Source organism: Crinia signifera, chromosome 9 (assembly GCF_055691185.1).
Source record: "Crinia signifera chromosome 9, ASM5569118v1, whole genome shotgun sequence".
NCBI classification, from domain to species: Eukaryota; Metazoa; Chordata; class Amphibia; order Anura; family Myobatrachidae; genus Crinia; species Crinia signifera.
Window position 1 is genome coordinate 11,413,027 of NC_139225.1, and position 26,032 is coordinate 11,439,058.

General features: G+C 44.1%; 1 protein-coding gene across 2 annotated transcripts in view; it reads right to left on the reverse strand.

The window, feature by feature from the left end:
• PAPPA (pappalysin 1) overlaps nucleotides 1–26,032 on the reverse strand; it is a 308,026-nt gene that overhangs the window by 39,049 nt on the left and 242,945 nt on the right. For both annotated transcript variants that reach the window (XM_083161035.1, XM_083161036.1), the window contains exon 14: nucleotides 19,765–19,930. In XM_083161035.1, coding sequence (XP_083017161.1) covers nucleotides 19,765–19,930 — 166 coding nt within the window. The remainder of the gene's footprint in view (nucleotides 1–19,764; nucleotides 19,931–26,032) is intronic.

Consider the following 26,032-nt stretch of genomic DNA (forward strand, 5'->3'; position numbering starts at 1 on the left):
AGCCAGCACCAGCAAGGTCTGTGGTGGGCACCTTCGCAATGACATTCAGCTGAGCTGACAGTAGCAGCAGCCAGACCGGGAGATGCCCGACAGCGATTATCACTGTGCACAGGGCCTATTGGCTTCTGTGCACGATGGGTGATCAGGTGCGGCGCTGAGCTGGGACAGGAGGGGAAGCAGCTGCCGCAGCAACCTTAAGCAGGGGTGTCGGAATGGGGGGGGGGGGGGGCAGCTCGTTCCACCCAAATGCGAGAGAGGCACCAACACTGAAGGCCAAGCTGGCTGGGGATATTAACTATGCAGGGAGCCCGCCCAGTATAATCACGGTGGGTGCTAGGTTCTTATCACTGCTGCTGCTGTCAGCTTTCAGAATCTACCCTAGTCAGCATGATCCGTGCCTGGCTTCCCTGCAGATACTACACACAGGTTCACTGACTGGTGGTGCTGTCCCTGCTCTTCTGCTGTTTCCATCGTTTCTACCGCTGCGCCGTATGACAGGCAGCGGCGCCAGTAGCCAGGCAGTGATATATAGCTGCCCAAGCTCTGCTCCTTGCCTCTGCTGCTCCGTGCTCAAGTGATCCAGGAGCCAGGTGTCGGGAAACAGGATGGAAGAGGCCAAGCTTGTGTTTAGCAGTGCAGAAATGAGGTCTGTGACAGTTTAATGGGGAGCGGAGAGGCAGAGGTACTAGATAGAATGCGGGGGCAGGGCTGGGAACTGGCGGAGTAGTACCTACCCACAACGCCCGCTGCTGTCACTGATTACACATATATATATATGTATATATATACATACTTGCCTACCCTGCCGGAATGGCCGGGAGGGTCCCGCAAATCGGGTCCCCCTCCCGGTCCCCCGGGAAGGGGGGCAAGTCTCCCGCATTTCCCTACAGCCCCGGCTCCCTCTCTCCCCGCGGTCTAAAAACTATGACTTTCGCGGGTCCGCGGGGAGGGGGCGGGGGTAAATGACGCAATTCGCGGCATTTCGTGGCATTTTTAGCCCCACCCACGGACCCGCAAATTGATGGGAGCTTGATGACATCACCCGTGCCCCACCCCCAAAACGAAGCCTCTACCCGCCCCCTTTCACTCCTCTCCGGGCTTCTCCCGGAAAGGAGTATGCCAAAGTCGGCAAGTATGATATATATATATATATATATATATACACACACACACACAAACATATATGTGGGGGGGGGGGCAAAAGTTTTTCTGGCAGGGGGGAGCAAAATTTATAGTTACACAACTGCTGAGTACTAATATCTGCTTCCTGTGCCCATACACGGTTACGTTACTGTTACGTTAGCGATCTTTCTGGCAAACACGTAGACAAAAAAAATATGCAGATGCCCATCCTCCAAAACACTCTCACAATACAGTAACAAACACAGCTGCAGCAACAGCAAGAAACACCAGATGGCAGTATTGAGATGGTGCTTAAATAAAGACAGAGGGTGGCGACTACATTACTTTACATGGTACAGATGCAGCTCCCATTATTGTATCAAATTGCTCACAATTACACATTTGACATTAGAGAAATGCCACTGATACACTCACAGTAACTGTTTCCAACTGGAGAATGAAAGAGAGTGGAAGAAATGTACAGTGTCAAATAAATTGGGAGTAAAATAATAAGAACACATGTAAATAGCATTAATTCCTTCTTTCCATAGAGAAGTAGAGAAATATAAAACTAGAGTTATGATATAATACATACTACTGTATATGTACTACTGGCGCACTGCAGAGATTTATATTTTGTCACCCCTAAGCTTATATATATATATACTGTATGTATGTATGTATATATATATATATATATATATATATATATATATATATATATATATATATATATTTATTTATATATGAGACATTTGAGCCCCTGATGATTTGATGATAATCATTGTGCTCTAGTCTTCAATCATTGAAAGCAAATCTACATACCCTCCAACATCTGCAATTCAGAATTCGGTACACATCTAGAAAGGGGTGTGGCTATTGGTAAAGTGGGCGTGGTTACTGGCAGAGTGGGCATGCCCACCCCTTTCTGAATGTGTATTTAAAATACAATAAAAAGTGAGCGCTAATCTATATATATATATACAATGGTTTTGGGGGGCGGCACTCCAAGCGTGCTGGCTCTGTAAGTAATGCCAAATAATCCGGTGCCCTCCACTGGCAGTCCGAAGCTGTCAATATTTGCGCGTCATTGTGGGGTCGGCGGCACTCGGAAATCAAAACGCACACACCAGGCTGTGATACCAACGTTTCGAGGCACGGCGGCCTCTTTATCATCAATTTTAAGCACCTTGATAAAGAGGCCGCCGTGCCTCGAAACGTTGGTATCACAGCCTGGTGTGTGCGTTTTGATTTCCGAGTGCCGCCGACCCCACAATGATGAGTATATATATATATATATATATATATATATATATATATATACACACATCTGTGAAGTGGTGACTACTGCAAGTGATGGGAGGACGTGTCCGGTGTTAGGGAAAGAGGGGGGTGATTTCATTTAGGCTTGGGTGCACCGCAGGATGCCGTCCCTTACCTTGGGTGCACCGCTGTAGTCATTCTCCCCATGTCACTCCCGCAGCCGCTGCATCCCCATTCTGTGCTAGCTCTCCTCTCTCTGCAGCGCTTGCCGCTTGGTGTCCAGAAAACACCACTGCGCAGGCGAGAGAGGGCTAGCCGACACAGAGACCTGTTCCCTGAGTGCAGTGAGGCGGGTCCGCGGTGCCGGCGCATGACGCATGACGTTGGCCCGGGAACCGCAATGCACCCTTAGGAACGGGTGCTTGGCGGCCAAAAAAGCGGTACATTCGGTACTCTTGAATTTTGCCGGTACAGACCGTTTAAAAACGGTACTGTACCGGCTAAATCGGTACTATTGGAGGGTATGGATCTAGGGCTGTATTTGCTAAGTAACCCTTACCGGCATGTTTAAGCCAAAATAAATAAAGGAGCAATGCTTTCAATAGCAAAACCTGTGATATTAAATGCATTGCCCTTTTAGTTATCTGGCTGGTGTCAACTTGTATAAAAACCAAACATAGACATCACTGTACACATACAGTATCGGTTGGGGCATACCTCCCAACTTTATCATCTGTAGAATAGAGACACATGTAGATAGCGTCCGAGAAAGGGGTGTGGTTTATGTAAATGAGGGTACAACATATGCAAGTGAAGGCCGCATCCTCATTTCCACTGTTCTTCTGAATAGATGCAGCGACTATCCCCCCCCCCCCCCCCTGGCGCAGCGGGACACTGCCGGCCATGTGAGGGACAAAAAACGGGACGTAACCACGTTTAGCGGGATAGTTGGAAGGTGTGGTTTGGGCTGTGATGCTAGCGCTTTCTGATACACACATGTTCTTAGATGGTGTATACGAGTATTTTCTCAAAGGACCAGGATTCTCTTTTAGTTACTAGTATGGCAAGCAAGCTAATGGAACCACCAAAATCCTAACTGTATAAATATTAAGAAAATGCTGCAGCGTAAGAGAAAGTTCTTATAGCTCCAAGGAGAATCAATAATTAACCTGGCCACCCAAAGGAAACCCATACAAAACACAGGAAGAACATGCAAACTACACACACACACACACACACATAGGGCCCTAGTCTGAATCACATTAATGGCCCCAGCAGGGCCGTAACTAGGGGGGGGGGGGCTAGGGGGTCACGCGCACCGGGCGCTGGAGGGTGGGGGCGCTAGTGTGGTGTCCCGGCAGCGTGGTCCCTGGGATGAGCAGTGGGGGTCCGGGGACTGGTGGGTTAACGCCAGGTCCTAGCGGGGGTCCGGGGACTGGAGAAGGTTAACTCCGGCTCCTAGCGCTGCAGGTTTTGAAAAGACTTGCCGGACGCTGATTGGCTGAATTCAGCCAATCAGCGTCCGGCAAGTCTTTTCAAAGTCATCAGCGCTTCCCGCCACCAGGCAGATAGCGCTAGGAGACGGAGTGAGTGAAGGCTGCCGCTACACCAGTCCCTGGACCCCTGGACGCTGCCTACCCCCGCTGGCTGCACACAGGTATGTTGGCAGCGGGGGTCCAGGGACTGGTGTAGCGGCAGCTTTCACATACACAGCCTCTCGCTATTTGCCTGGCGGCGGGAAGCGCTGATGATTTTGAAAAGACTTGCTGGACGCTGATTGGCTGAATTCAGCCAATCAGCGTCCGGCAAGTCTTTTCAAAATCTGCCTCCCGCCCACCGCCCGGCAGCGCTAGGAGCCGGAGTTAACCTTCTCTAGTCCCCGGACCCCCGCTGCCTGTCCTCAAGGCAGTGATTTGTTTTTTGTTTTTGTTTTTTTTTGGGGGGGGGGGGGCACCAAATGACTGCCGCCCTGGGCACCGAAACACCTAGTTACGGCCCTGGGCCCCAGTGCTGTCTGACAGCAATACCGAGCACTAGAAGGTTCACTAGAAAACTACTGTATACTAAAACAAGGAAAAATTTGACAATTTACTTATAACTGGATGTCTACCATATTTTGTAGAGCTTCCATAGGATTGTGCAGCAGAGGCGGGGCTAAATGACACAAAGAGGCGTGCCACGCCCCCTCAGAATAACCAACTGCAGCTCCTCCATGGAAGTTGGATGTATGAATTTTCCAGTATTATCTAAGTAGACACCTGTAAAATAAAGTAATTTTAGATGATTTGTCTTAATTACTAAGGGCTTCTATTAAACTTAAAGACTGATTATTATTTTTTTGTTGTTGAAGAAATGATTCACTGTAGACTAATGAGTTGTGTTGGTTTTATGTTTGTACAGCTGAGTCACTTATGAGCAGTTGTCTTGGATTTGTGTGTATTGCATTGTATTGTATTGTATTGTGTGCCAGTAACTTTCACATGTGTATTAGATATTGTTTATGTGATTAACAGTCCCCATAAGAGAACAACTGTTACATCTATAGAAAAAAAGCTGAATGCTCACTTTGTTTTATATTGGGAACCATATTTTACTACATCTTCCCATTCCATCTCAAATATATAGTAATGAAGAGCGAGGGCAAATAGCACGAGCGATTGTAAACTTCAAGACTGTGTGATTGTGTGATTCTTGCGCAAGTTAGTTACAGTAGGTCAGTAAACAGTTAATAGGTTTGAGTATAGGAGTTCATTTAAATAGTGGGAGTGTTAGGGAGGGGCTAGTGGTCATTTTTGTCTGATGCAGAAGTATTATCTATCTCTTTTCTCTGGAACTTCCACGCCCTCCCTCTCCAAGTCACCTTTTTTTCCCCACCAGTTTTTTCTTTGCCGGTTGGGGTTTGTCAACCTATAATGTGACAGCAAAGAACGGCAGTAGGTTATATTTAGGGAATAATTTAATCTGCGCTTCTAAAGCTGCCAATATAATTTAAAAAAAGTAAAGAGACCACCCTGTCTCCTTGAAAAGGACAGTAGAAGAAAGGTATTTTTGAAATGAAAATAGAGGCGCTATTAAATAAGAGGTTAGTACTCCCCTGAAGCTTCTGGAAACTCCCGATAAGGGTCCCCTTGGTACGGTTATGTATTGAAAATATGAAATGAGAAAGAAAAAAGAGAGAGAGCCAAGCTCCTCGTGTAATCCTGTCTGATAATAGGGATCACACTTTTATATAAACAGCAATATGGTTGGTTTATATATCAATTCATTTGTTGGGGTGTTACCCCCTAACAATCTCACTCACACAAGTGATAATATATATCGCATATCACAATATCCAAATTCCGTATTGGTTCAGAAGATGATATGAGCTGGGGTTTCCCCCTCTGCTATGTACTCACAACAGAATAGATGTTATAGCGCATGTATCATGGTCTTTCACTCATGGCTTCTTCTTAATCCCAAGAAATAATTTCTGGATTCTTGTAATAATAAACAAGTATCCTTTATTAAAACATACAGTTTTAAAAGCACATATGAGACTGTTGCTGTGTGGAACCGGTTGGGACTGGATGGAGTGATGTTAAAGATATAAGTGGAACAAATCTTACCGGGGCCCCCTGTTTGATTGTCCACCTCCAATCCACGTCCTTTTCCGTTCCACCAGCCGTATTGTCTCCTTAGGTATAGTCAAAGGGAACTGCACCAACGCGTTTCGAACCTCCGTGGTTCTTTTTCAAGGTGTACTTGTCCCCTCTGACTTCCGGATATATATAGTGGTTGGATAGTCATTCCATGTGTCCATCATTAAGTCTTAATTGCGCTTATGTATTTGTGTAACATTTCCGTACAGAATACACTCTCCGTTATAGTGTATACATGTTACTGTCACTGGGTCTGCGTATCGACGCGTCACTTCCGGTGACGCGGCCGTGACTTCCTCCTTTCTCCTGTGTTCTCTGCAATATGTTCCTATTGCTGGTTTGGTCGCGTTGCGTCACTTCCGGTATTTCCGTCTGTAGTAGTCTTCCTCCTTGCGTTCCAGCGGCTTTCACACTTCCTTGTTTTGCGTTCCAGCAGATTTCTCCCGTTCTATATGTGTTTCAATTGGCGATCACATAGTCCGTTTTTTATGTCAATTGCTGGGTTAATCTTTATGCCTATAGGGTATTTGATACTGATTAGCAATTTCAAGGAATAATTATAAGAACTTAAAGTGATAGTTTACGTCTTAATGTGATCAGCAGCAAAATATTTTTAGCAGCTCAATTTTAGCATAGGAGAATTTATAATATAGCCGTAAAAAGGCTTTCTTATAGAGCAGCAAAAGAAATTTTAGCAGCATAAATGAAGACTAAGCAGACTACACCGATTTGTTAAAAAGATGTATAAAGATACTCCTATATATAAGATTATCTGTTTAAAAAAGTAATTCATGTATTGAGCAGCTAGATATGTGGAACTATTATATTGTATAGATAAATAAAACCATCACCATACTTAAAAGATTTAAAAAAGAATTAAAAAAGAAGCTAAAAAAGGGTATAAAAGAGCAAAAGTATAATAAAGGATTTATAAAAAGAGATTGATGCTGGGGTGGCTAGATCCTTATATACCAACAACTTCCTATAAGAACCACTTGAGTTCAAAGTCTTGGTTCAGACCATGAGGGGCCAGGGTGTCACAGTTGTATATAACTCCTTTATTATACTTTTGCTCTTTTATACCCTTTTTTAGCTTCTTTTTTAATTCTTTTTTAAATCTTTTAAGTATGGTGATGGTTTTATTTATCTATACAATATAATAGTTCCACATATCTAGCTGCTCAATACATGAATTACTTTTTTAAACAGATAATCTTATATATAGGAGTATCTTTATACATCTTTTTAACAAATCGGTGTAGTCTGCTTAGTCTTCATTTATGCTGCTAAAATTTCTTTTGCTGCTCTATAAGAAAGCCTTTTTACGGCTATATTATAAATTCTCCTATGCTAAAATTGAGCTGCTAAAAATATTTTGCTGCTGATCACATTAAGACGTAAACTATCACTTTAAGTTCTTATAATTATTCCTTGAAATTGCTAATCAGTATCAAATACCCTATAGGCATAAAGATTAACCCAGCAATTGACATAAAAAACGGACTATGTGATCGCCAATTGAAACACATATAGAACGGGAGAAATCTGCTGGAACGCAAAACAAGGAAGTGTGAAAGCCGCTGGAACGCAAGGAGGAAGACTACTACAGACGGAAATACCGGAAGTGACGCGACGCGACCAAACCAGCAATAGGAACATATTGCAGAGAACACAGGAGAAAGGAGGAAGTCACGGCCGCGTCACCGGAAGTGACGCGTCGATACGCAGACCCAGTGACAGTAACATGTATACACTATAACGGAGAGTGTATTCTGTACGGAAATGTTACACAAATACATAAGCGCAATTAAGACTTAATGATGGACACATGGAATGACTATCCAACCACTATATATATCCGGAAGTCAGAGGGGACAAGTACACCTTGAAAAAGAACCACGGAGGTTCGAAACGCGTTGGTGCAGTTCCCTTTGACTATACCTAAGGAGACAATACGGCTGGTGGAACGGAAAAGGACGTGGATTGGAGGTGGACAATCAAACAGGGGGCCCCGGTAAGATTTGTTCCACTTATATCTTTAACATCACTCCATCCAGTCCCAACCGGTTCCACACAGCAACAGTCTCATATGTGCTTTTAAAACTGTATGTTTTAATAAAGGATACTTGTTTATTATTACAAGAATCCAGAAATTATTTCTTGGGATTAAGAAGAAGCCATGAGTGAAAGACCATGATACATGCGCTATAACATCTATTCTGTTGTGAGTACATAGCAGAGGGGGAAACCCCAGCTCATATCATCTTCTGAACCAATACGGAATTTGGATATTGTGATATGCGATATATATTATCACTTGTGTGAGTGAGATTGTTAGGGGGTAACACCCCAACAAATGAATTGATATATAAACCAACCATATTGCTGTTTATATAAAAGTGTGATCCCTATTATCAGACAGGATTACACGAGGAGCTTGGCTCTCTCTCTTTTTTCTTTCTCATTTCATATTTTCAATACATAACCGTACCAAGGGGACCCTTATCGGGAGTTTCCAGAAGCTTCAGGGGAGTACTAACCTCTTATTTAATAGCGCCTCTATTTTCATTTCAAAAATACCTTTCTTCTACAGCAAAGAACGGCAGTCACAGTGGCTATTGCGCTGTTGTTTTAAGGTTCGCCCTTTGCCCAATACATTGTATACACTGGCCCTCCTTACCGGGGAGGGTGACTGGGGTTTGGTTGTCTGGCCGACTATTACGGTGTATTGGGGAGAGAGTTGTAGACCTGACTTTTGTTGGCTTTGCCAATACAGTAAAGAAGGTCATGACGATTTTGGGAGAGTTTTCCCATTTTTTTTAAAGCAGCAATAAATGACATGGCAAAATCAACCTGGTTTTGCATTATCAATGATTGCCACTTTAAAAAAAAGGGAAAACTCTCCCAAAATCTCTCACTTTCTGAAACTCTCACCCTATTACATTTGGCCCCAGTATTCACTTCCCCTTATATGGAACAGAAAATGAGTGGTCCTAGGTGATCAGAGGTACAGTATATATCCACTTATATACTATTTACCAAAATATATATATATTTATTTCTTGGTTTGACATGATTTTTTTTTATCATTTCTATTTCACTATTCCATATATTATATATTCCCTTGAAATAAATAATTTGTACTGTGCTCTAACACGTTATATATTAATATACAATAGCACAGGCAGATTCATGTTTCTGACCTAAATCTGCAAGTGCAAGAGTCTGCTAGTGAAATATACCAGCAAAATGAAATGTACTTTGTATTGCATGTTTTGTTTCCATTGCACTGATGGCATTTTTACATAGCACAAACATTTACTGTACATAAAACTGTAATTAAGGCCAATTATCTTTTTGTGTGTCCGTGGTGCCTAATTATAATGAAATATTTGGGGGATAATTGCCAGGCACACTCATTTTGGGGGATTCCAGCAAATATTCAGTAGCATCTGGATGTGCTATGGAGAGAACAATATCGGCCGCTTTTCCTTCTACTTCCAACAGTACCCACAGCTCCCATAGAAGCTGTTGAGTTGATAGTTATCATACCCTCCAACATCTGAAGGGCAGAAATCGTTACACATTCGGGAAGGGGGTGTGGCCATGTGTGAAGTAGGCGTGACCACAATTAAAGTGGGCATGGTCACACACCCTTTACGAATGAGGACTCCCACCACTCTAGAAAATGGAGTTTAACACATATAAAAATACAGCCCCACCCCCACACATGCTGATGCTGTGCTACTGCCTACCTTCCCCAGCAGTTCAGCTCAGCATCAGTCCCCGGCCCTCTGGCCATGTGCCGCTTCGGTAGTGGGGGGGCTGGCATTCCCTCACTAATCAGGCAGTGTCTGTCATTCCCTGCATCTCCACCATGTGTGTGTGTGAGCAGGGGGAGGTGGGCCTGCTGAGTCCCCCTGCAGGGCACCTTGGGAGATGAATTGTGAAACTACAACTATAAAACTACAACTCCCAGAGTCGGAGGAGCTGGATACCGAAAAACGGTACATCCGGTACAGTTAGATTTAGCCGGTACAGACTATTAAAAAACGGTACCGTACCGGCTAAATCGGTACAGTTGGAGGGTATGCGTTACACAAGTTGTCATTACCTTATAGCAGTGATGGCTAACCTTGACACTCCAGATGTTGTTGAACTACACATCCCAGCATGCTCTGCTACAATTTTGCGATTTGGCCATGCTAAAAATAATGTAGGACAGGCTGGGATGTGTAATTCAACAACAGCTGGAGTGCCAAGGTTACTGCCATCACTGCCTTATAGTCTCCTATCGACTTCTAATTTGCTATTTTTGGGGGGATGGAGTCCCTGGGGTAAATGGCCTAAGATGGGAGTTCTATTGAACATGGGATTTTGCCCATAAGAACCAATCAAATTACTTATTTATTTAGGACCTTCTAGAAGATAACAGATTCATTCGTATTGGTTGCTATGGGCCCCATCCCATCTTCAATAATGCTCCCATCTTAGTAAATAAACCCAACTTTCTCCCTTTCTCTTGGCATCAGTGATACTGTATATTTACCGGCCGTTGGCCACACACACGCACGGGCCAAAAATATTATGATAATTTTACGCTATCACATGGTTTTCAGATCTTTGCTAGGAGAAACGACACAAAACATATCTATAACATCCACATTAAAAATGCAGATTGGGATAACTATGCAGCTATGTTCTTTTTTTTTTTTTTTTTTGTAGTCCTACGGTGTCCAGTATGGGCTCTTTGTGCATGTTGGTACTTGTAGTGAAATAAGAGTTGGATATCTAAAGAATTTTACTCTTTACTCTTACTTTACTTTAAAAAATTGCCTGGTGGAATGGCAAATTAATCCAGATGTGACCACATGGTTTGGTGTAAACCACATGTGTTTTTTTTTTTTTTTGAAAGAACCACAATTCAGATGCGGTTTTAGATTTCATGTTCTCATCTCAAAAGTCCATCTTATACAGTGTTTTGAAAACTGCATATTAAAACGTAGTTTATAAATGAACTAAACTTCGTTTTCTCAAAATAGATCTTTTCTAAAGGAGCGGTATATCGTGTTACTGAAATTTTTTTTTTTTGCTGTTGTTTTTTTTTTTTTCGTTCATTCATTCGAATGTTGATACAACACAAACCAATCCATGTAATCTATAGTCTGACAATTTGGTCCGTAGCGGCCTTATATTGAAGGCAGACATGTATTTATTCCAAGTATGTAAATACTTTACAATAGTGTAACATAATAGGCCCATCCACTAGCCACAGTCACTAGGAGGTCTCTGTGGAATGTCTTTGTGGCTCCCATCCTGGATCTGGACTGTGAATGTATGTGGTTAAATTCCTAGTTCCAAGGTCTTCTGTTTAAAAACACAACCAACTAAAATAAATTGCTGAAGAACTGATATAGGCATTACTTACACCAGTCATATTGTCAACATTCACAAAATTGGCACCATACTGTCAAATGGTTCTGAATTCCTGTTTTGTATTCTTGCCACATTTGCACTAAGCTGCAATCTAATTGGAGTGCAAGTAGTACTATATTTTTTTGCTTTATTTTAGGTTGCAGTTAGGGGTAGACGGTGGTAAGGATTATCATGGACACGGCCAATGTTGGCATGTTGAATGATGTGAATGATTTCAAATATCGGGGAAGTACGGATGGTGTAATGGTTAGCACTACTGCCTCACAGCGCTGAGGTCATGGGTTCTATTCCCACCATGTGTTATATATACAGGGCAGTACGGACGGTGTAATGGTTACATTACTGCCTCACAGCACTGAGGTCATGGGTTCCATTCACACCATGACTCTAACTGTGTGGAGTTTGTATATTCTCCCCGGGATGCGGTCATTTGGTCTACTGCATTATGGTCGACAGTCATTAGGTCGAATCCATTAGGTCGACATGCTAAAAGGTCGACATGACTCTAGGTCGACATGGGAAAAGGTCGACATGATTCTAGTTCGAAAGGTCATTAGTTCGACAGGTCATTAGTTCGACAAGGTCATTAGTTCGACATTGTCTATGTCGACATTCACAAGGTCGACATGGAGTTTTTCACTGTTTTTTGAGCCAACATGTGCCGACAGGCGGTATTTCATGCCCTACCATCCACTAGGGCGTGGTGGGAGAATAAAATAGTGTGCCGAACGTAGCGAGGCACCGTGCCCGACGCATCGCGAGCGCAGCGAGCGATGCGAGGGGATGCAGTGCACTTTAAACTGTGTCCATGTCGACTGTGTTGACATTCAGGTAAAAAAACTGTGAAAAACCCCATGTCGACCTTGTGAATGTCGACATAGACAATGTCGAACTAATGACCTTGTCGAACTAATGACCTGTCGAACTAATGACCTTTCGACCTAGAATCATGTCGACCTTTTCCCATGTCGACCTAGAGTCATGTCGACCTTTTAGCATGTCGACCTAATGGATTCGACCTAATGACTTTCGACCATAATGCAATAGACCAAATGATCCCAACCCATTCTCCCCGTACTAGCGTCGGTTTCCTCTGGGTACTCCAGTCTCCTCCCACAATTCAAAAATTTACTGGAAGGTTATTTGGTTTCTAACAAAATTAACCCTAGAATGTCTGTGTGCGTGTACATGTGGTAGGGAATATAGATTGTAAGCTCCACTGGGGCAGGGACTGATGTGAATGCTCAAATATTCTCTGTAAAGCGCTGCGGAATATGTGTGCGCTATATAAGAAATTGTTAATAAATAAATATCAACTTTGAGACTCTGTTACCATTTACAATGTCAACATTCGGACCATGGATAGTAAATGTCAAAAATAAGTGTATTTCTGGATACAAACACACCTATTTTTTTTTACAAATTTCCTTTAGTAAATTTCCCCCTCCATGTTTCTTCAGGGATAATTGAATACCGGCCCAAATATCTAGAAGTCTGCCAAGGAATGTGCACATGGCTATAAATAAGTGAAACATAGGGTCTGATTGAGATTTGTTCATGAACAGGTAAGCACCGCCCCCCTCTTCCCTTGCTAGGATGTTAGGGGAGGTGTATGCGAACACAAGACTTTGCATGCGGCCGCTCGGTCGAAAAATCACTCAGTTGTGAATGACCATCCCCGTTTCTTCCTCGTTTGCAGATAAAAGTCAGTCTGAACTGACTTTCATCTTGGCTGGAGATGGCCGAATTCGGGGCGGACACTGACGTCATGTGATGTCAGCTGTCCGCCCCCCCCTCCGGCAACGACATGCCTCCATTCCCAGGGGAACGGGCAGCATTTTACGGGGATGCCCATAAAATGCTGGACGTTCCCCTGCTACCTCGCCCTGCCCACCAACGGCCCTCCCTTCTAGGACGTTTGCTCCCGAGGTTTGATTCAAATGAGCAGATGACCATGAATTATCCTCTTTTATATTCCAACTCAAATATAGTTTTTACCATTAAGTGGTTTAAATTTTCATCAAGTTCACATTTTAAATGTTCTTTTAGCCATCACTTCAGGAACTGTACAGTCCCAAAAATCTCCAAGAGATCTTTATGGTCATCCATCAAAAGAACTGACAAAGTACACTAAGCCCTGTGCAAGTGCGTAGTGTACTGTACATTTAAAAGTTCATACTGTGAGTAAATCCTTTACTCTGCAAAATCCTAACATGTTCATTCTCAATGTTCAAGTTATATTCTAGATATGCAAGGGTTCTCCACGTCTTTTTTTTTTTTAAATCTGGCAAACCAGAATTTCATTCATTGCCATGTTTCATCACAGCCTTAACGTACACTCTTCCTATATGATCGTAAAAGACTCCCCAAACTAGCGGTGTGTCTATATATGTGTGTGAGTAGGGAAAACTGAAGAGGCACACAGAGCAAAAGTATAAAAGTTAAATCAAAGTTCAACCTACTACCAATGTAGAGCTTACACTTTCAATAGATTCAATTTTGCTTACTCCACCCATTATCTCATTTAAATAGTCATGTAATACTTCACTAACTATATTATGATTTGCAATAAAAGATTTTTATGTCCACTGCTCATGTAGAAAAGCCTCTCTCTTGTTCTACAAAGGTTTGTGGTTTTGGCAAAAATCTATTTGAAAAATCTTAGCCATCTATTTGGTGGGCGAGTTTCTTTCTCCTTTGCCTGTTATCAAAGTCATCAATCCAGCATGTAGACAGGGTTCAATGAGCAACAACCCGGGACTCAGGACACTAACCTGACTGGACCTTTGTCCAGTTTCTGTAGTTCCTGGAGAAGTACCCTACTGCTTACAAAGGTATAGTGTGCGTTCTTGGGACATGCTAATCTTCCTTATCCCGGAACTGTTTCTTAATATTTATGCTCTGGATGTGCACAAGGGACTGAAATATAACTGAAGTAACCCCGAAATTGGCATTGACTACCATATCCTGACTTCCCTTGCTCTACACCTATTTAATGTGCATACACATGGGGGGTTATTCTGGTTCTTTATTTCGGATGCAAATTTGCATCCTTGCGAGTGAACCAGATCCCGCCTTGCGATTGGTGATACGCTGGCCCACCGTTTGCAAGTTGCGTACGTTCATAATGGCTGCGAATGGATGTTTTACATAAACATCCATTCGCATGCCACTGGGACCGCCCCACATCTTTCGCCGACCATCGAAAAGATGTGGAAGGTGCACGCATGTAAGGTTGCTCTCAGCAACCTTATATATGCGTGTTTACTCGGGGGGGGAGTGGGCGGACACCTGACATGGAACGCCCATGAAACGCTGGCCATTCCGATATGCTAATAGCCCAACCCGCCGCCCCATGCTCCCCCCCCCTGTCTGCCCGCAAAGAAGTGTACCTGCACCCAGCGAACAGTTTATTCGCCGTGGGTGCACACACCCAGCGCATGCACATCTGCAAAGCACAAACAGCTTGCAATGCCGATGCTCGATCCCATGGGATCAGCATTGCAAGGAAAAATAGACTGTGCCGGGAAGCCTATTCTGATTACCGGTATACTGTATACAGTCTAGTGTTTTAGTATAGTTAAAATTGTCCATGGTCAAAATCTCAACTAAATACTGTATTGTATGGTCCTGGGCTTCAGGGAAAATCGTACAGTCAAAATCATACATAGCCAAATCTCACCATGTGTATTCACCTCTCAGACAGCCAGATCACTCTGACCCTGCAGTTACACAGCCAAGGCAAAACTGTCAATAAATGGGAATTCTGTCTCAGGACTAACCAGAGTCCTGAAAACTCATTGGGTAAAATGCTGACTGATGTCTTTATCGGAGATTCTTTCTCGTAAACCTACAGTATAACTGAGCAAAACACTTCACATTTGCCTACATCTCTCAATCATGTTGCAATCGGGATGCAGTTAAAATCCCGGCGGTCGGGATCCCGGCGTTCAGAATCCCGACACCAAAATCCCGACCGCCGAAATCCCGACACATTCTCCCTCTGTGGGTGTCCATGACACCCTTGGAGGGAGAATAAATTAGTGTGCCGAGCGTAGCGAGGCACCGGGCCTGCTGCGTGGCAAGCGCAGCGAGCCCGCAAGGGGGGTGATCCACGTCCCCCCCTTGTCAGCATTTCGGCTGTCGGGATTCCGGCGTCGGGATTCTGAACGCCGGGATCCCGACCGCCGGGATTCAGTACTGAATCCTTGCAATCACCCTTCATTTTTCAATGGTCCATAAACTGGAGTTGAGATTTTTTTTCTTCCTATGCCTGTGTAGACGAATGATAACTCTGGGAATGATCGTAGATAACCCCACGCACACACATGCACTCGTCCATTCCAATTCCATTTCAATTGAAGTCCTAGCAAACATCCGCAACCACAAACAGAATTTACACACTAACCATTTCAAAAATACAGACATACCAAGTGGAGGGTGAAAGGGACAGTTGCCGCTTATTACAAGCTGTGTCACCCACAACATTTCCAAACAAAAGCAGTCAAAAGTCACATTGTGTTTAAAGGCAATTGTGGCTGCACAAGAATTCCGCCAATCCCACCAATCCAAACAGCATTCCACGAATGCCCTGCATACACGAGTCACCTAATCCTCACAGGGAAGGCGGATTACAGATACAGAGGGAGAGTATTTACAGTGTTTTTTAGGAGAAGATTTGTCAGGCGTCTTACAATTGAGTTGATATACTCCTACCCCTCGCATAATGAGCCATATATTCAATCCAAACATAACTTTATAACATTTTTATTTCAGAGGAATTTAACAATACATTCTTTAAGAAATGACCAAGATTTGTCTTGTCTGTGCGACACATACTGTATATAAAAAGCTCTCTCTCCATCCCAGTCTTTGTTTTGGCTGTTTTTAAGTTGTTCAGTGAGGCTTAATTTATGGGAGGATATTTGGCCTAGTGTTTATCTAGCACAGGCTAATTTATGTCCTTGATTAGGTGGTCATGTGACCCCAGCTGTACCTTCTCCTAATCAGCCCTGCTATACAGATGGAGCCGGCTTTATCTTTGCCCGGCGCTTGCCAGAGACTCCTCTCTGGCGTGAGCCGGCGATAGACACACGGCGGCTGGGCAGCGTCTCCGCTTCAGGGAGATACTGCCCAGTTCGGGGGGGGGGGGGGGGGGGGTGTTGGGGTGGCGAGGGGGACCGGTTGCGACGGTGTGGGACGCAAGCTCTGTTGCCACAGGACCTGTGAGCGTCTCGTGCGTGCACTCCTGGCGGTAGCCGGCCGCTGGCGGGGGATGGCGATAGAATCGCCACCCCCTGCAAGGATGGAGCCGGCTCCATCTGTATCTCTGCATTTTAGTCTCATGGCAGTTGTGTAGGTAGAAATACAAATCAGAAATGACAAAGTAGCGATTACTCTTAAAAGAACAGTTAAAAAAACGTTGAAAACATTGAACAACTTCAAGGTAAAAACAGTACTTATTACACATCTTTACTATACATATCCTTTCAACCTAACACTGCCTACACCATTCACACAATCAAAATCATGCTCACCAAACTGCTACTTCTCATTGCATTACATGGAATTCTCACCAAACTTCATTTATTTATTAACAGTTATTTATATAGCGCACACATATTCTGCAGCGCTTTACAGAGTATAGTTGAACATTCACATCAGTCCCTGCCCCAGTGGAGCTTACAATCTATATTCCCTACCACATGTACACGCACACACAGACATTCTAGGGTTAAATTGTTAGGAGCCAATTAGCCTACCAGTATATTTTTGAATTGTGGGAGGAAACCGGAGTACCTGGAGGAAACCCACGCAAGTACTGGGAGAATATACAAACTCCGCACCGTTAGAGCCATGGTGGGAATCAAACCCATAACTCAGTGCTGTGAGGCAGTAATGCTAACCATTACACCATCCGTACTGCCCTGTATATATAACACATGGTGGGGATAGAACCCATGACCTCAGCGCTGTGAGGCAGTAATGTAACCATTACACCATCCGTACTGCCCCGTATATATAACACATGGTGGGGATAGAACCCATGACCTCAGTGCTGTGAGGCAGTAATGCTAACTATTACACCATCCGTGCTGCCCCGTATATATAACACATGGTGGGGATAGAACCCATGACCTCAGCGCTGTGAGGCAGTAATGCTACCATTACACCACCCGTACTGCCCCGTATATATAACACATGGTGGGGATAGAACCCATGACCTCAGTGCTGTGAGACAGTAATGCTAACCATTACACCGTCCGTACTGCCCCGTATATATAACACATTGTGGGGATAGAACCCATGACCTCAGTGCTGTGAGACAGTAATGCTAACCATTACACCATCCGTACTGCCCCGTATATAGAACACATGGTGGGGATAGAACACATGACCTCAGTACTGTGAAGCTGTAATGCTAACCATTACACCGTCCGTACTGCCCCGTATATATAACACATGGTGGGGATAGAACCCATGACCTCAGCGCTGTGAGGCAGTAATGCTAACCATTACACCGTCCGTACTGCTCTGTATATACTGTGAGGCAGTAATGCTAACCATTACACCATCCGTACTGCCCCATATATATAACACATGGTGGGAATAGAACCCATGACCTTAGTGCTGTGAGGCAGTAATGCTAACCATAACACCATCCGTACTGCCCAATCATGGTAAAACATTGTCATTAGGGGAGTTCTTAGGATGAAGCAATGTTTATGTAGGTGGCATAAGTCAAAGAAATATCCACAGGAATGTTTGGACCCAAACTTTACCAGAAGCACATTGGCCAGAGCATCGTAATACTCTGGAAACAAACAAAATTTGTTGTAGCCAGGCGCAACTCTCTCAAAAAGACTTCATGTAAACCACCATAAGCTGAATAGGGGTTTATTGGAATAAAACATGCAGACATGTATATGTCACAAAATATACAACACAATATACAAACAGATAATCCTTGTGGACATCAAAGTGGGATCGCCAATTTTCATATAGTCGGGGGTCAATAAATTTATCTCACCATAGACCGGTGCTGCGGTGGGCTATACTTCAGGAGAAGTGTCTGCGGCACCACCGCAGAAGGCTTGGTTCCTTGATGAGTTCCCCAAATAAAGTGCAGGTGCAGGAAAGTGCAAGTGCAGGAAAGTGCGGTCCCAATAAAGTGTCCAAGTGTCCAGGTGCAGTGCAAACCAATGGGAGGATTGCACTGTGCAGAATCAATCAAAGTGTGTCCTTTTTTTCAGGGTCAGCAACACGTTTCGGAGACACACAGGTCTCCTTTTTCAAGCTGGGTATGAGAGTATGTAGTCATACCCAGCTTGAAAAAGGAGACCTGTGTGTCTCCGAAATGTGTGTGTCTCCGAGCCCCGCGAGGGGACACGCATAACTATACGCGTCCCCTCGCGGGGCTCGCTGTGCTCGCCACGCTTCGGGCTCGGTGGCTCGCTGCACTTGCCACACTTTATAAAGTCAACTCCACGCCGACGTGCATAGTGGGGGTATGAAAAGGTCGTAGGACGCGTACCGCCGCCCCTCACGGGCTCGCTGCGCTCGCCACGCTTCGGGTTCATGTTTATAGTGGGGGGTGGCGTGGGGGTGCATTTAACATTGTAAGCACCCATTAGAGTGGGTGCTTAAAAGCACCAATTAGGGTGCTTATACAATTTTTAATCGAATAGGGGGCTAAAATCTCATGGCATTGCAGTGCATTGGGTGTATGGCATGCGATGCGATAAAGAACATTGTGCGATCAATATTGGGGGCGCCGTGATAATACACAAGTACCAATTGTATTATCATTTATCGGTTCACAGCGACACTTTTCCCTTTTTTTCGGGTCTAATTTTCGAACTCAGCCTGTAACATAGCAGCTAGGAGTTGATTGGCTGGAATGATACCTCTGATAACTGTATCTCTCTCTCTATGGGGGATATTCAATTTCTCATCGCCATTCCTGACGGGAAAATGGAGGCGGGGCCTTATTCAATGATGTCTTCCTTGACAGCATTGAACAAGCAGTCAGGCACGTTCTGCCGAGAACGACCGGGAATTGACAAGCTCCCGGCTGTACTCGACAATTTCTGGCTACTTCTGGCGGCCACGCCCTCTTCTCAGCGCTCGGTGGGCGGGACATTGAATCCCGCCTGCAAAATCCATTGAATACCTCCCAACGGCTTAGTACATAGACATAAAATAATATATACTGTAGGTACACTTAATGTAATTTAATAAATGTAATGTCTCTGATAAAATCTAATAATAAATATGTGCCATATGTCATTGCGTTACAAACCTGGGTTTTCCAGATGTCATTGTTCCTATGTACTTTGAGACTGTATCCAGTGTGACACGTCACCTCACACTGTCCTTCATTGTAGTGGCCATTTGTGCAGTTCAGAATAGCATTTTCAATCTTTAACTCCTGACAGTCAGTATCCTCACAAGAGTAGTGAACACAGCTGCCAGGGAAAGGAAACATAATTATATCATGCACCCAAAATCAACTATTTTATTAGTTCAGAAAACTATGACTTAACAGGATATATTTACAAACAAAGAATTGCATAAATGAATAGTTCTGAGAATGCATGCAACAGTGAGTACATATTCATCAAAGAAATTAAAGCAAGTAGAAATGAGAATTTTTTATTGTACTTCTAGAATAATCATTTTAGAAACAAGCAAAACCCTGAACTCCCTCACTGACCGATATGAACTACTATACACATGAAGAAAAAACATACTGCAAATATAAGCTACAGTACATTTATGCAAAATTCAGAACTAAAGACAATGGACCAATTCATCATTCAGGCTTTTCTTACTCTCATGGTGATGAGCCTGTTTTTCCCCGCTTTGGTGCTGGTTACATTCAAACAATATTTTTTTTATGTAGTATCCACAAAAATAGTACCTTACATTTTTTCAGAAGATACCTTTAAGTTGTACAGTATATACTACCGAATATACCAGGGCTGGGCAATAGTGGCCCTCCAGCTGTTGATGAACTACACATCCCAGGATGCTTTGCATTAGTTTTGCTATGTGGCCATGCTGAAACTGATGCAAGGCATTCTGGTATGTGTAGTTCATCAACATCTGGAGGGCCGCTATTGCCCAGCCCTGGAATATACCAATGGGTGTGGTATAGGGTTCAGACAGTCGGGATCCCGACAGTCATTAGCCCGATGTCGGGATCCCAGCTGGCCGGACTCAGACAGCTTGGCGAGCGCAACAAAGCCCCTTCCGGGCTTGCTACCCTCGCCACCTATTCCATTCTCCCTCTATGGGGGTCGTGGACCCCCACAAGGGAGAATAGCCAGTGGCCATCAGGAACCCATCTGTTGGTGTTTTAACAGTCGGGATCCCGACATCGGGTAAATGATGGTCATGATCCCGACTGTCAGGACCCCTTCCGGCACCCATACCAATATGTGTGTGTATGTATATTATGTTTAAAATAAAGAAAGTATGAGGTCTGTGGTCCTGCTAGGAGGGAGAGTCAGTCACAGAAGCAAAAGTCAATGGCTTTAAATTAACTGTTTCAAACTTGCAGGGGAGGAGAGGTTCCCCTTTAGGTGCAGGAGCCCAGTGGCAGATGACTCCATTGCCTCACAGAGTTACGCCTCTGGTTTAGTGCCCCCCCCTCATCTATTTAAAGGTTGATTTTGTCTGGTGGTCACCTATGATCACCAACCACATACATTACTAAGGGATCTAACCAATAAATGACGTGGACAGCGATAAAGAGGTTGACTTCCCCGACGTTTGGGGTTTGCATATGCACGATTCTGCCTCCGCTCGAGGAGGGGGCGAGCAGGGGGCGGATGAAGAGGAATGCCTAGAATTTTATGGACATCCCCATGCCCCCTTTTCGGCGATGTGTGGGCATTTCCTTTGTGGTGACAGGGACACTAGCTGGACGTGGGTGTATCTCTGACCGCAATTACCTCTGAAGACACAGAAGCAATGACACAAGAGGCAAAATTGCACGTACCACAGGTGTAAATTTCAATCTTGCAACTGTTGGTGCAATGATGGCGCATCTTAACTCATGCTGCAGTGGAACCGTGCCTCAGCCAGTGGGCATCTCAGTGTACAGTGATGTTTTGACATTAGCGTAAAGTTGTTGTGGAAGTTGGCCGAACCAGTGCCCTTATTCAGATCTGATCGCAGTACAAATTTGTTCTCAAAATGGGCAAAACCATGTGCACTGCAGGTGGGGCAGATGCATTCGCAGAGACCGTTACATTTGGGTGGGGTGTGTTGAAACTGAAATCTAAATTGCAGTGTAAAAATAATGCAGCCAGTATTTACCCTGCACAGAAACAAAACAACTCACACAAATCTAACTCTCTCTATACATGTTACATCTGCCCCACCTGCAGTGCACATGGTTTTGCCCATTTTGAGAACAAATTTGTACTGCGATCAGATCTGAATAAGGGCCCAGAGGACTGTTTTGTTGCCCTTGTATAATGAATCCTATTTATCCTTAGTGCAACTGAATTAAATATTCTCCCCCGTGTAACACCACAGTTGTCATTTGTGGACATAATATTTCTTTATTACTTTTGTGTTTTAAATTATCCTGGAACTGTTTCTACATTTGAATTGTCAGCTGTATGAATGTTAGTTCTGATTAAACTCAAATACTCACTGGGTCAGAGCATATCCATAAGGAATAAAAAGAACACTATCTAATAAGCGAAAATATTTCTGGCCAAAGTAAGAACCAAATTCAAGTAGTTGTTGTTACTGATCTCATTGTTTTCCCAACTGTCCGTCTTCTTTATAGTAAAATATAGTACAGGTGGAGAATGGAAAAAATAACAATGTCTACTAGCCGTCGCAGATGCCCGCTGACTGCTCTCAGATGCCTGCCAGATATGCTACATTTCAAGATGTCTAGGCCTATGCTTAAAACACCTGGGCACGCCTGGATTTTTCCTGCCATTCGCAAAAAATAGATGGTTACCAGCCCGATACGGCAACTTCCTGTCCGTCAGATTGCAAAGGGATTGCCATTAGACATTTTCTATACTTCTGTTGCTATTTTGTTTTTTTTTCAGGCATGCGCGCAACGATCTGTACGCATGCGCTGGTAAAATAAATAAGGTTAGCACTGCGCTATACTGTAAATTTGTAGGCAGCTCACTCCATATTTATTGTACACATGCGCTGTTGTTCAATAAAGGATAGGATTATAATTTCTTGAACTAGATCTTCCGACTAGCCTATCCCTCCTCCTCCTAACCTCTTTTGCTCCTCCAATCCTGCCTACCCTACCCCTCCATCTGTTCCCATCCGTTCCTACTTATCCTATTGTTTTTCGTTCGTCCACCGACCTCCTTTTGGTCTGTTAACTCTTATGTGTAGGGCCCTCCTTGCTCACGTACTCACCCTACCTCTTTACCTCACCAGTGCTCCTGCCCTGTTCTTCCCTTCCTCTACTTCATCTTCAGTCTCCTCGACAATTTCGACACCTACTTCAGAACTGATGCTGATTTTAGTTCTACCAGCTATACCCCTATTTATGCTGTATTTTATCAATGCACCCTGTACGTTACCTGGTAAATTGTTTTTTTGTTTGCTATGTACGGCGCTGCAGACACTTTGTGGTGCCTTATAAATAAATTAACTACTTAGTACTAGGATTGCGAATTGGCAGCAAGTCAGTCCCAATCCCAATCCCACAAGCTTTGTCTTTAAAATATAAAAAAAGACACCCCTGTAAAAAGGTTTTTTCTTTATAAACGCCTGCTTACTCTAAATGAAAGAACAGATAGCATGCTGGACAGATTTAGCTAAACAAATCCATATTGCACTAACAAGAACAGACCATACAAAGCAGAGAAAAAAAAAAAAAACAGCAAAATTGTGTTGATTCTGGCTCCCAGACACTGTTGGAAAGCGCATAGAAGTTAAATAAGCAGGAAGGTGCTCGCAGTTATCATGCTTCATGGCATCTCAGTTTGTTCTTGCACAGAATGTAATGAATTTGCTTAATGTTCACATCTGTTCTAAACTGCTTGAAATAGGAACTTTGCATGAAAACTTGTACCTTTGTTTAACAGACACCATTATGGGAACGTAATGGATATATACACGTAGGAACTTCAGCAACAACACAGATCTAGCACATTTATTCCTGTCTACTAAGAGGTTTTTAAAAATGTTTACTAGGGCCAGTAATTTAATTTTCTAACAAAAGCATACAAATCATTTCAATAATAATAATAATGTTTACGTACAAATAATATGAGAGGTGTGCAATCTGACAGTCTGGCTGTGAACTGTAATCTCTGACTAATGTTCTTGTGAAATGCCAAGGCACAGAACCATATACAGATGTAGCCGGCCTTGTTGTTGCTGGCGATCCGCCAGCAGCATGCTGCTGGCGGATCGCCAGCAACACGGCGCCTCTATCTGACTGAGATGCGCGTGCGTCCCCCACGCACGCGTGTCTCAGTATCCGGGCGGCGAGGCGGACGCAATACTGTCCGCCTCCCGCTCGAGGGGGCTGGGGGGGACCTCTGGCCACTGTGGGGGGTGCGGTCGCCCGGTGTGGGCAACGGGCGACCGAGGGCAGCACCGTCGGAAGGGGATGCGCGCCCAACTCGTGCGTGCGCGTCCCCTTCCGGCATACAGATGGCGGCGGGGCAGGGGATGGCGATGGCGACGCCATCACCTGCAAAGATGAATCCCGCTACATCTGTACACAGATGGAGCGCCTCTTAGACAGCGCAGGGAATCGCGAGACTCCCTGAGCTGGCGAGAGCTGGCGGAGAGGTGCTCCATCTGATGGGGACACACGAGAGTCTCACATGCACGTGAGTCCCCGTCAACGCGGTAGTGGGGAGCGCTTTCTCTGCCTGTCTCAGCTTCAGGGAGATGGGCAGGGATAAAAGGGCTATGGGGATCTATGGCGGAGGTGATGGAGGGCTTAGATGGAGTGGGGCGTGTGTGCGTAACGTGCGCATGCGCCCCTTCCGTCTGATGGTGGGTCCTGGTGGTTGGCGGTAGAATTGACAGAACCTGTAACAATGACAGGGGCTCCATCTGTAAGCAGCAATGAACACCGAAGAGGGCAGCATATTCACTTCCTTCGTGAACTCATTATGGAGCTCAACAGTGGCCACTGGAGACCCATGATCTTCTACGCCTACAAAATTAGTCTGTGAGAGTTTTGTCCAACTGCAAACGGATTTTTGGCTGGGAACAGTGTGACTCCACTGTGTGTCAGTGGTTTGCAGAATTTTGGAGCAAGATATGGTCCCTGGAAGGTGAGAACCTCTACGGACAACCTGTATCTGAGATCACCAAGGACAATATTGCAGTCATGCAGGCATAGTTGAAGAGGAGGTCAAGGTGCCATGGCTCAGTTAGATAAACAGATATGCATCTCACTGGGATCCATATGCAAAGGATGTCCTGAGTAAGGTTTCAGCACGCTGTGCCATCAGCTGATACAAGTGCAATAAAAGGAAACTTTAGAGACTTGTTGATGTAACATGCTGGCCAGGTTTGATGACCTTAAGTACAAACAATTGTCATTCAGTCCTAGTTCTTGGTGTACCACCAATGAAGTTATGATATAAGCAAGGCATAGCCAAGCAGATGGTGAATGCTTTTGTGGAAAATACTGGTCATTTAATTTAAGTGCTTGAAGTCATTTTCAGGCACCAAGAACTTGGGCTCACGGTGTCCACCTTCATCATGACAATGCACATGTGCACAGGGCCAGGACAATGGTGGAATTTATTTTCAAAGTATGCATCCCGCAACATGGTCATCCACCATACAGTAGAAACCTGTCCCCATGTGACTTATTTGTGTTCCCACAAATTAAGAGGAATAGTCACAGGATCTCTTTTGAGTCACCAAAAGTTGCAGTGGAGAACATCAGCCAGCATGTAGAAGACAATACTGCTTCTGACTTGTCCAGCACATGCAACTTCATAGACTCCACGGCCAAATACCTCCTTCATATAATGTAATTAAAGAGTATCAGACATAGCAATTGTTACCATACTTTTTGGAAAATAAAATTGATCTAGTACAAGGCAAGGCATGGTTAATGCAGAGCATACATGCCATATGTTTAGCAAAGCTAACATCATTTGCCCTTGGTCTATGTTTGTAGGTGGTCCAAGAGTGAAAACGTAAAGTTAGGTTATTGTCTATGGGTGCATTTGGTATATTTTTAATCTATATTTTATATTTTCATAAAATGTTATAGAAAATTGTAAACCCTCCCCCTGCCACAGCTTAACTATAGTCCTCTTGGTGCATAAACCTAAACCCTACCCTACCTTCCCACAGCCAAACCTTGACCTTCCCACTGCAGTCTAACCCATAACTGTCAACGTTATATTATTCTACATTGTGGTTGTTGATATGGCAACAGCGTCCAGTATAAGCACTCCAGTTCATGCTTTTTTTTGGATGGAATTTAGCAGTTTACAAGTAACTATGTTATACAATCATGTAAACTGTCATCTGTTCTTGGCTGCTGACTATTCTATTTGCGTAACTAAAGTACTCGCTTTCATCAAAGC